This window comes from Hyla sarda, chromosome 3 (genome assembly GCF_029499605.1).
Source record: "Hyla sarda isolate aHylSar1 chromosome 3, aHylSar1.hap1, whole genome shotgun sequence".
Taxonomy (NCBI): domain Eukaryota; kingdom Metazoa; phylum Chordata; class Amphibia; order Anura; family Hylidae; genus Hyla; species Hyla sarda.
The window spans coordinates 434,951,806-434,963,802 of NC_079191.1; the positions used below are offsets into that span (position 1 = coordinate 434,951,806).

Genomic DNA, 11,997 nt, shown 5'->3' on the forward strand with positions numbered 1-11,997 from the left:
CTGTCCCATGATGGTAGTAGTTGTAGTACCGCAGCACTGAGGGACAGCTCTTGCACATCCCCTGGCTGCGGGACTCTAGTGGGACTGTTAGGACTACTACTCCCATCATGGACATACTCAGTCCATGATGGGAGTTGTAGTCCTGGGGCTGAGGTGCAGATCGCAGCAGGTCATTCTGCAGAGACCCGCTGCGATCCACATTTATTAACTTAATAAGCTGGCGGCACATGCGACTTCACTGCGCTGCTGCCGACTCCTGTATACACTGTCATAATTCATAATCCCCGCGGGGAGAGGGGAGCTCTGATTGGTGGATAGCTATTGACCAATCAGAGCTCCCGTGTCCCGGCAGGGATTATAAATTATGACATCTGTATACAGCAGTGGAGGGACAGTAGAGATCCCCGAGTGGGGAGGCCTGGCCCTTAAAAAAACTGGGCAGGCGGGGACAGATAGACCAGGGGCTGTTGGGAACAAACAAGCGCCGCACAGGCATGCACGTCTGCTTCAAGCCCTTGTCCCTGCCTGTGTCCAGGCTATATTCAGTACAGTGGCACCTGGAGTGCACTGAAGAAGTTTCCTCTGCCCCCATCCTGGCTCAGGCATCTAGGATCACGAGGTCCACTCCCTCTGGCCCCGCTATATCCTGCACCCTGCTGCTGATCTTCTGGAGGGTGAGGGGAAGGGGATGTGGGGGGGGGGGGGGTTTACCTAGCCCAAAATTTATCAACTAAGGTGCCTCAAGTTGTTGCAAAACTACAGCTCTCAGCATGCTGGGAGTTGTAGTTTTGCAACAGCTGGAGGCACCTTGGTTGAGAAACAGATGTGTATGTATCTGTGTGTGATGTGTATGTATCTATGTATGATGTGTACATTCTGCAGTAGGGAGTAGTAGTCCTAACCGTCCCAATAGAGTCCCTCAGCACTGCGGTACTACAACTACTCCCATCATGGGACACAATGTTCCATGATGGAGTAGTAGTCCAAGGGACAGATCGCACTGGGTCTCATTCCTGAGACCCCCTGCAACCTTTACTACTCCGCCCCTAATGATGGCATTAGATGCCTAGGCCCATTTTTGATGTTTCGGCCTGTTGGCTCTGGCTCTTCCCGGCACCCCTGTGGCGGTGGGTACCAGGGTAATAATTGGGGGTTAGTGCTGGCTGGTTTGTGGCCCTGGCTTAGCAATGGATTCTGTCTACAAGACGGCTTCCACTACTAACCCTGAAAATTTTATTATAAAAACACATTGAAAAAAAAAATGTATTTAAAAACTCCCCCACAGCCCTCATAAAAGGGTAACTCATTAAAACAAATTTTTGCTATTGCACTCCTTATGGTTAATAAAAAAATATTTCTAATATACTTTGTTTAAAAAAAAAAAATGAAGTTTTCTATGTTTTATATGAGCTTAAAAAAGCTCAAGAGCACACTTTCACCCCCCTTGTCCAGCCTCCTCCAATAATAGCTCCTCTCACACTTAACTGCCATATGCTGTTGGTTGGAAACACCCCCCTCAGCACTCCAGGCTGCACTTCCTGTTTTTGGGCTTAGGTCCAAAGTCTATGTTTGAGATGGGGAAAATGTGCTCTTGAGCTTTTTTAAGCACAAATAAAACAAAGAAAACTTCATTTTTTTTAAACTAAGTATATTAGAAATATTTTTTATTTGCCATAAGGAGTGCAATAGCAAAAATTTGTTTTAATGAGTGCCCATTTAACCCTTTTATTGACATTAAAAAACCATTGGTCATTGTCCCAATCCACCGAATCTGACGTAGTCCTCCGCATTCACGTATCTGAAATGAGAAGAAAAAAAAAAAAAAGTTAGTACATTTGTCGCACTCCCCTGGGGAGTGCGCCCATACTGCAGTGTAACAGGGAGCCCCCAATTGTTGATGTCTACCTACTGTATCCTGTATATACAGTCATCTATAGATGGGTGTATATACAGGATAGTGCACAAAGACTTAACTGCTTAAGACTGCTCAGCAGCAGCGTGGGTTAACTCTTTCCTTGCTGGGCTCCTGTATAGTATACATGGGTACACTATGCACCCCTGTATACTATACAGCTGGCGGAGACAAGTAGTGATGCTCTGCACCCTGTATATGTATATACTATACATCACACCTCACCTTCTTACACTCTGTGGACCGGGCGCTCTGCATCTGACGGCAGTGGAGGTGGGGGGGAGTGGGGAAATATATATTAAAAAAAAAATTGCCACAGGGTAAAAAAAATATTGTTTCCACACACCAGCAAAAATGCAAGAAAAAGCTGTGAGTTTTTCTGGCGTTTTTGATGGTGGACATCAGCCGAGCCTCAAAGCAATAGAGCAAAATCCCTGTGTCCACTTTTCCTGTTAGGTGTAGATCAGGTACACAAATTGAACTGTGTGGAAATTTATCATGTGTCTTGCACAAGTATGGTATATTTGGTGCAATTGCACCACATTTAGACCAAAGTGATCTAAAAAAGACGTCTACCTACACCAACATTGATACATGTCCCCCAATGAGCTTTGGTTTGCTAGCTACCGTGCTACTGATTTGAAAACAATTGAGTTGCAGTAGTCAGAGGATTTTAGTAGTTTTGAGCCGATGACTCACAGTTTCGTGGCTGCGGAACATAAGGCTTCAGGCCTAGCTTGAATTGATCATGAGATATAGATTGATGTGCTTGCTTTGAAGTGCAGGGACCAAGAGAGTGAATTTAGTGGCAGCAGCCCCTTATATACTAAGGGGGTGGGACAAAGCTCATTGGTCAGCAGAACCTGTCAGTCCTGACCTCTGGGTATATCACATGACCCAAAGATCCTTAAGCCATAGCATAACAAATTAAAGGCACGTGACCTCTAAGGTCCTATACAGAGGTATCCTAGATTAATTAAATATATAAATATACACATTAGATATTAACATATTGAGAGGAGACTAGGGGTTTGCCCTTCAGGAGAGACCATTAGCATGGAGGGACTCTGGCTGGAGGGACTCTGGCTGCAGGGACTCCAGACAAAAAGGGACAGGACCAAGTCCTGTACCGGGACACCACATATGTATCCTACACCCCACCCATTTTATGAGGTGCTGATGTCTTAGACCTTACAAGCCTGGTAACTGACTACTCAGAGGCACACAGTGTAGGGTCCGTCCTAATTATGTCACCTTATCGTGGTGGGATGGTACACACTATTTGGCCAAATGGTAAGCTAAGCACCTCAATTTTTTATTATAGCATCTCATATTTCATCTATATCTTTGTGCTAGCAGTGTGTGTATAAATTGTAAGGATTTCACCCTGGGGATAGCTCTGGGATCCTCCTTGTCAGAGGACACGTTTCTTCTTCATTCAGCAGGCAAACAGTTCTTTATATAAGTCCGGCTCCTCACTAGCTTTGTTAGACAGGTTGCAGGATAAATAAAAACATAACACAGGAACAAACAAAATCCTAGACCATCCAGTAACTAATCAAACAACCCAGCATGCCCCGACTATCAACTCAAGGGCTTTTCCCCGCCAGTTAAAACCTAAGTTCCCTGCAACCCTTTACTCACTGTTCACACACAGCATTTGCAACCTCTTGCTGTGTGTTAAGACTCATTGTTTTGTCCACTTCACTGTTGTGGGTGTCACTCACAGCCCTGGCAAGGACCCCTGCCTCCCCCAAAGCCACCTTGCTGTCTTCTGGGAGAGCCCAGACAATTCTGTTTCCTTTCCTTATATCTAGACTTCCCACATTTCTGCTGGCCTCATTAATTAGGCACCTGATGAGGGTCTCTGCTAGGATAAAGGACACACACACACACAATTTTTTTTTTGGGGGGGGGGGGGGGGGTCTGACAACTGGGATCAGACATCTCATACCCTATCCTTTGGATAGGGGATAAGATCTCTAGGGTTGGAGTACCCCTTTAAAGGACTAGTCAGAAAAACTAGACAAAAAAAGCATTGCGCTGGGCATAGCCATCATAGGACCTCAATGTCAGCCACTGTGCTCTTACCAACTTGAAATCCCTATAAGACAAGGAGACCAAGTTTACGGTTATATGTATAAATTATATTTATTAAATATCATGAAATAATAGAACATGCAGTCATTCCTGGTATACATCCTCAGCTTCTTCATTTAGGCCTGAATCAGGTTTTTTGCAACTTCATTGAGGAACTTGTCACAGGTAGACCTGTCGGCTGTAGAGCAATGCTTGACTATGACTGGCACCAGAGACGTACACAGGAGCTGGGGAGAGTAGATAGTCATACTGGTGAGACATGTGCAGCTATAGAGTCCTAGAATCAGGGAGGATAGTCTAAGCTTTGTTCTAGCTTTCCTCCTAGACCAGGCTGATCTAGTCCATCTATAGAGACACTTGGAACCTGCCACTATCCACCATGCTGGTTACTGTGTGTTACTAAAACTAGTATATGCTTGGAAGAAGTCTTCAGAAAACATGGTTGGAAAGTCCTTGGTAAGTATAAATTTGATGGAATAATCTATTTTAAAAAAACAAGGAAATGAGGACTACATGGGCCATGTTTTTTCTGCCGTTAATCTTTTTGCCCAAGTGATGGATACGGTACTTTCACTTAAATGGGCGCTGTCAGATACAAAAACCTTATGTTTTACATCTTGGTAAAACATTAACCTTTCTAATATACTTCATAAGATTTTATTTCCATTTTATATAAATCATGGCTTTGTCCAAGCTGAAGCAAAGGCATGAACAAAGTCCAGAAAGTGAGGAGCGCTGCCAGACAGGAAAGAGCACAGAGGAGCCCAAGCCCACCCTCCCTTCCAGGACTGTCTATGCCTGTGCTTCAGCTTGGACAGAACCATGATTTCTATAAGTAGATAATAAAATGTTCTTATGAAGTTTATTAGAAAGGTTAATGCTTCAAGATGTACAACATAAAATATTTTTGAGTCCATTTAAAAATCCACTAGGTAAGAGAAACATGGCCGCTCTAAAAGACACATGAGGTCCACAGGAGGTGTCTGGTAATGAAGCCCAACCACATTCACTTCAATGGAGCTAAATGGTAATACCCGACAAGCTGTGGATCCATTTCTAAAATAAAGCAGCTATGTTTTTATACATTAGGACAATCCTTTATCCTAGCCTCTGCTAAAGAACCCCAGATGATCCCTCCACACTAGACCTCCCCGCTCCTCACCATGATGGTGTCCACATTGAGTTTCAGCTTGGTCGTGTGCAGCTCCCGGAGTTTGGCCAAGTTTTCATGAAGATTTCCGTAGTTCTTCAGTGCATCATAAATGGCGTCCATGACCTTCCCTCCTTGTGTCTTTAGATCCTGACTGCCGGGAGTCACGTCCATATGACTGAAGTAGGACTTGGTGTCTGGATGGTCCTTGAAGAGACTGAAGGAAGAGTTAGGGAGAAGTTACTGAGATTTAGGGGTAAAACCCATTAGGAGTCTATGGCTGGATTAGAGATCAGATGAAGTTATGGGGGTGGAAGAGAAGTCATTGTTTTCTCTGGTGTTGCAGATGAGATGTTGGACATTTAAAACTATGGGGGCAAATATTTTACATGTCCATTGTTGACTAACAAATATGGGCAGGGAAGGGGGTGGGGTGCACATGTTGGGAGTTATCCAAAATATAAAATTTATAAATATAATAAATATAAAAAAAAATATAATGTAAAATTTTATAAAATGATATTTTATATATATTAAATTTTATATTTTATAAAACGTTAATATAAAATGTAATATAATGTAAAATTTTATATAGTTCATTATATTAAATTTTATATTTTATTACATACGTAACATTTAATGAGATGTAATAAAAATTGATATTTAATTATAATATACAATTAGCCTTAAGGACACAATAACTAAATTGGAAGAAGACTGAAACACAACTGGTCTTCCCAGCACATTTTTATAATATCAAAAATGATAAAACCCAATATCACATCTCAGAAACCCCAATGTCTGCCCCTCACCTTTCCATGGCTTCAGCTCCAATTTCCTGAAATTTAGGTTTTATCTCATCCAACACAGAGACCAAAGCCGCCTTCTCAGCATCTGATAGAGCCATAGTGTTATGTGATGTCTCTGCTCCTCACCCAGCACCGGACACAATGATCAATCTGATGGCCCAGACTCTATGAGCCCCTTTATATAGGTAGTAATGGGGGAGGATCATGTGACCAGCGCACCTGGGATCACACTGGATCCTCCCCATAACCCGGCCTGGCTGACATCTTCTGGGACCGGAGCCCCATCACTGGAGACATCTGATTGTAGTCAGAAAAAGAACAATTCAATCAGTGGCAAGGCTTAGGCCAGTGGTCTGCAAACTGTGGACCTCCAGCTGTTGCAAAACCACCACTCCCAGCATGCCCAGACAGCCGTTGGCTGTCTGGGCATGCTGGGAGTGGTGGTTTTGCAACAGCTGGAGGTCCACAGTTTGCAGACCACTGGTTTAAAGGGGTAATTATTTTTTTATTTTTTTATTTTTAATCAACTGGTGCCAGAAAGTTACAACAGATTTGTAAATTACTTCTATTAAAAAATCTTAATCCTTCCAGTACTTATTAGCTGCTGAATACTACAGAGGAAATTCTTTTCATTTTGGAACACAGAGCTCTCTGCTGACATCACGAGCACAGTGCTCTCTCCTGACATCTCTGTCCATTTTAGGAACTGTCCAGAGTAGGAGAAAATCCCCATAGCAAACATATGCTGCTCTGGACAGTTCCTAAAATAGACAGCAGAGGTCAGCAGAGAGCACTGTGCTCGTGATGTCAGCAGAGAGCTCTGTGTTCCAAAAAGAAAAGAATTTCTTCTGTAGTATTCAGCAGCTCATAAGTACTGGAAGGATTAAGATTTTTTAATAGAGGTAATTTACAAATCTGTTTAACTTTCTGACACCAGTTGATTTAAATAAAAAAAAAAGTTTTCCACCGGAGTACCCCTTTAACAGCAAACCTCAGCATCCCATTTTCGTCAGGATGCCGATGGATACTATTAACGGGGGCCAAAATATAGTCTGTTCTGACCTGGACTCCATTGGAAAAGAACAGGGAAAAATGCTTATTCTGGACTGTTGGTGGTCTAAGGACTGGGTTGGGGACCACTACACTACGCTATACAAATGCATCCTCTACCCAATGGATAGGGGATAAGTTCCATGATTATTGCCCCCCCCCCCCCCCCAGTGATTTCCAGTACGAGGTCCAGCTCTCACCTCTGTATACAGGTCAGCCGCTTCTCCCTAATGTGCTCCTACCTCCACTCTTAGGCTATGTTCACATAGGGGAATTACCGTGCAGCCTGTTGACTTCAATGGGATTCCGCAGTTCCATTCAGACAGCGGAATTTCCGTGGTGGGCCTTCCGCCAAAGAAATTCCTCTTTCCATAAAAATATCAGACCGGTCTTATATTTTGCGGAATTCCGTGGCAGAAAACGTAAACTCCGCAATTCCGTTCGGTGAACCTTGCTGAACGTAATCTGTGCGGAATTGCCGTCTGAACATAGCCTAAGGCATACTTTCTAATCTTCTCCATGATGCAGTTTTTTTCAGAGTTTTTCCTCTATAGTAACGTGTATTAGTATGTGTGTGTTTTTTCCCCCGATCATGTGCTTCTAGGATTTCTATTGAAGATTCCAATTAGAGATGAGCGAACTTACAGTAAATTCGATTCGTCACGAACTTCTCGGCTCGGCAGTTGATGACTTATCCTGCATAAATTAGTTCAGCTTTCCGGTGGGCTGGAAAAGGTGGATACAGTCCTTGGAAAGAGTCTCCTAGGACTGTATCCACCTTTTCCAGCCCACGGGAGCACCTGAAAGCTGAACTAATTTATGCAGGAAAAGCCATCAACTGCCGAGCCGAGAAGTTCGTGACGAATCGAATTTACTGTAAGTTCGCTCATCTCTAATTCCAATACCAGAAAACAAGGCCCATACACATTTACATGTGCTTTTTTATTCAGTTTTCATCCTATAGCCGGAAAAAAAAGTCATAGCTGCATGTAAATAAATAAAAATATAACACTGACCCCAAAACTGCCGTAAAAGCATTATAGGCATGGTGTTTTATATTTTTACTACTGATACTCAGCTAAGGCTATGAATGCAATGGGGGAGATTTATCAAAACCTGTGCAAAGGAAAAGTTGCCCAGTTGCCCATAGCAACCAATCAGATTTCTTCTTTCATTTTGCAGAGGCCTTGTTAATAACGAAAGAAGCGATCTGATTGGTTGCTATGGGCAACTGGGCAACTTTTCCTTTGCACAAGTTTTGATAAATCTCCCCCAATATGTTCCTGTTAATCGTATCTGTCAGCATCCTGCTGAAAACGGGATGGCCACATGTACTGTTATGGGAGCAGTGGACCCCATTCACATTCCCATAGCAACCAATCAGATCGCTTCTTTCATTATTAACAAGGCCTCTGCAAAATGAAAGAAGCGATCTGATTGGTTGATATGGGCAACATTTCCCCTGGACAGGTTTTGATCAATCTCCCCACTAGCGACTCCTTTTCGGGATGTATGCGCTATTCCAAAAGTCCACATAAAATAGCAGATACATCCTGAATGGAGTCACTAGGGGGGACTCCGATCAGCCTTAGAAGTGAATGGGGTCCGCTGCTCCCGTTAACAGCATACGTCGGCATCCCATTTTTAGCAGGATGCTAACGGATACAATTAACGGGGGCAGGAACGTAGTGTGTTCAGAGCTGATGACCATATTCACACTACATTTGTGCAACACGCAAAAAGGTATTGGTTGTCGTCCTGTTAAAAATGGGATGCCAACATAGACTATAGTGTAGTACAGCGGGCCGCATTCAACGCAATGGCCCATTCAAAGTCCCCTAGTCGCTGAGTTTGGTTCGCTTCCTGCTAGTATACAGTACACTATTTCAGGGGACAAAATAGCGCAGAAGACCAGGATATTGTACTGTCAAATTAGTGTACACCTCTTGTGTACTACAGTAAATGAAGTGGTCTAAATGACAAAAAAAAAATTAAAAATTAAAGTATTTTTTTTGTTATATAAATTTATTACCGTATTTTTCGTCCTATAGGACGCACCGGCGTATAAGACGCACCCAATTTTTAGGGGCAAAATCTAAAAAAATTAAGATTTTGAACCCAATAGTGGTCTTCAACCTGTGGACCTCCAGATGTTGCAAAACTACAACTCCCAGCATGCCCGGACAGCCAACGGCTGTCCGGGCATGCTGGGAGTTGTAGTTTTGCAACATCGGGAGGTTCGCAGGTTGAAGACCACTGCATAGGAGGTAATACTCACGTGTCCCCGCCGCTCCGGACAAGTCACCGCTGCCCTGGATGTCGCTCCATCGCTGTCGCCGTGTCCCCGTCGCTCCGGAACGTCGCCGGCCGGGTATCCTTGCTCTCCGTTGCCGCCATCACGTTGTTACGCACGCCGACGCACGTACACGACGACGAGGAAGGAGAGCGCCGACCATACAAGGGATCCCTGAACGGAGAAGACAGCGAGGAGGCAGGTAAGGTCCCTCCCGGTGTCCTGTAAGCACTAACCCGGCTGTTCAGTCAGGCTGTTCGGGACCACCGCGGTGAAATCGCGGCATTCCCGAACAGCCCGACTGAACAGCCGGGTTAGTGTCACTTTCGCTTCAGACGCGGCGGTCAGCTTTGATCACCGCGTCTGAAGGGATAATACAGGGCATCACCGCGATCGGTGATGTCCTGTATTAGCCGCGGGTCCCGGCCGTTGATGGCCGCAGGGACCGCCGCGATAGGGGTGTATTCGCCGTATAAGACGCACCGACTTTTTCCCCCCAGTTTTGGGGAAGAAAAAGTGCGTCTTATACGGCGAAAAATACGGTATATTATTATTATTAATAATAATAATTAATTAAATAATACATGCACTAAATTCATTTGTATGGGAGTGCCAAAGATGTGGGGGGCTGTACTCCAGTATCTTCACAAATTAATGGAGCACATGCCCTCTCTGCCAGCCGGGGTCCCGTTCTGAGGATTGCAGGGGGTCGCAGCTGTAGGACCCCCCACAATCAGATACCTATCCCGTACTTATCCCTGTGGATAAGATCATTTTCGCTGGGCAACCCCCTCTATGCTGTAATTGTGGTGTCCCAGCACCAGAGGCAACCAGTTCCAGTGTTGGGCCCAATAAAAGACTGATCATTACAGTAATTGTAGTTTGCTCTTTGCCAAAGATTAATACATTTTGATAATTATTTTTGTGGTAGCCCTTGGGGTGTATGGTAGTTGGGGTGTTGTTTCGATAGATGAAGGGTTAATGTTAACCCTATAGTTCGTGATGCCAGGCTGAGGGCTAGTATGCTGAGGTAATTCTCCGGTCTATCGCCGCCCTTCCCAGTAACGATAGGTGCATGCATAAAATGACTGAAGGTCCACAAGGTACTTGAACTTGAATAAACTTTTCTGAAAGGCTTGCGGTACATCCAATGCACAATAACAGTCTCATGCAAACAGTCCCTATATAGTTCAGTGACTGACAGTTGTTGCGGACCTTGAATAGTAATACAAGTCTCTGAATTTAGGGTAATTTGCGAAGATCCGTCTGGATTTAGGGGATAGATAAGGTCCGGTGATCCTGCAGAGTGCTTAGGGATTGATACACTCACGATTCTGAATAGATCAGCCGTTGCCGCAAGGCTCGGGCCTAAGCTCACTGCAGAAGATAGCTGCGCAGATCCTGCTCATTTGACAGTCCGGAAACAAGAGAGAGAATCATGGCCACCGCTCCCTTATATGGGCAGGGGCGGGGTTGTTTTGATTGGTCCGAATATCTGTCACTCACCTTCACAAAGCATGGTGGGTGCAATACGTCACAGGGACCTCCAAAGGTCCTTAAGCAAAAACCATAGAGTTTACCTGATCACGTGACCCGCAGGTCCTGCTACGCTCCGGACAGGTAATTAACTAGTTATATACATTAGTACTATTATATTTACATAAATCCTGAATAAACTATTAGTTTAATGACTATCTAGATGAGAGGTGACAAGGGGTAGACAAAAAGGACCCGACATCCTAGGGACTCTTGCCATGAGGACCTATATACACAGGTACCGGATAGGATGCGGTACCAGGACTCCACATTTTGTTGTTGTTATGCTAATGTATGTTATTTATGTGTTACTGTACCTTTAACCCTTTAACGACCACGGACGTAAATGTACGTCCTGGTTTGGCGGGACTTCCCGCACCAGGATGTACATTTACGTCCTGTGTATGACCGCGAGCATCGGAAGGGTGCTCGCGTCATACACGGCAGGTTCCGGCTGCTAGCAGCAGCCAGGGACCCGCGCGGATGTCTGCCATTAACCCCTCCGATGCTGTGATCAATGCAGATCACGGCATCTGCGGCACTTTGATTGGATGATCGGATCGCCCGCAGCGATGCAGCGGGGATCCGATCGTCCAGCATGACAGCCGGAGGTCCCCTTACCTAGCTCCGGCCGTCTCCCGGGGTCTTCTGCTCTGGTCTGCAATCGAGCAGACCAGAGCAGAAGATCACCGATAATACTGAGCAGTGCTGTGTCCTATGCATAGCACTGCACAGTATTAGCAATCAAAGGATTGCTATAGATAGTCCCCTATAGGGACAAAGTGTAAAAAAAAAAAAGTTGAAAAATGTAAAAATAAAAAGTAAAAAAAAAAAAGTGAAAAATACCCTCCCCCAATAAAAAAGAAAATTGTCCGTTTTTCCCATTTTACCCCCAAAAAGCGTAAATTTTTTTTAAATAAACATATTTGTTATCGCCGCGTGCGTAAATGTCCGAACTATCAAAATATGTTAATGATCCCGTACGGTGAATGGCGTAAACGTAAAAAAGTCCAAAAATGCTGCTTTTTTTGTCACATTTTATTAAAAAAAAAAATTTATATATGCAAATGTGGAATCTAAAAAAAAAGTACAGATGACGGCGTAAAAAAATGAGCCCTCATACCGCCCTATATATGGAAAAAGTAGG

At 44.2% G+C, this 11,997-nt stretch overlaps 1 protein-coding gene across 7 annotated transcripts in view; it reads right to left on the reverse strand.

Annotated features, from left to right (window-relative positions):
- The window catches only part of LOC130363143 (hemoglobin heart muscle subunit alpha-type-like), a 32,763-nt gene that overhangs the window by 9,595 nt on the left and 11,171 nt on the right, over positions 1-11,997 (reverse strand). Inside the window, exons 1-4 of one of the 7 annotated variants that reach the window (XM_056568551.1) lie at positions 7,222-7,703; positions 5,975-6,268; positions 5,175-5,379; positions 4,184-4,239 (exon numbers count right to left, since the gene is read on the reverse strand). In XM_056568551.1, the coding sequence (XP_056424526.1) occupies positions 4,184-4,239; positions 5,175-5,379; positions 5,975-6,069 (356 nt within the window). In that variant the 5' untranslated portion in view covers positions 6,070-6,268; positions 7,222-7,703. Of the gene's footprint in view, positions 1-4,047; positions 4,240-5,174; positions 5,380-5,974; positions 6,269-7,221; positions 7,704-8,037; positions 8,123-11,997 lie in introns of those variants that run through there. The other 6 variants (XM_056568549.1, XM_056568550.1, XM_056568548.1 and 3 more) reach the window with 6 other exon arrangements.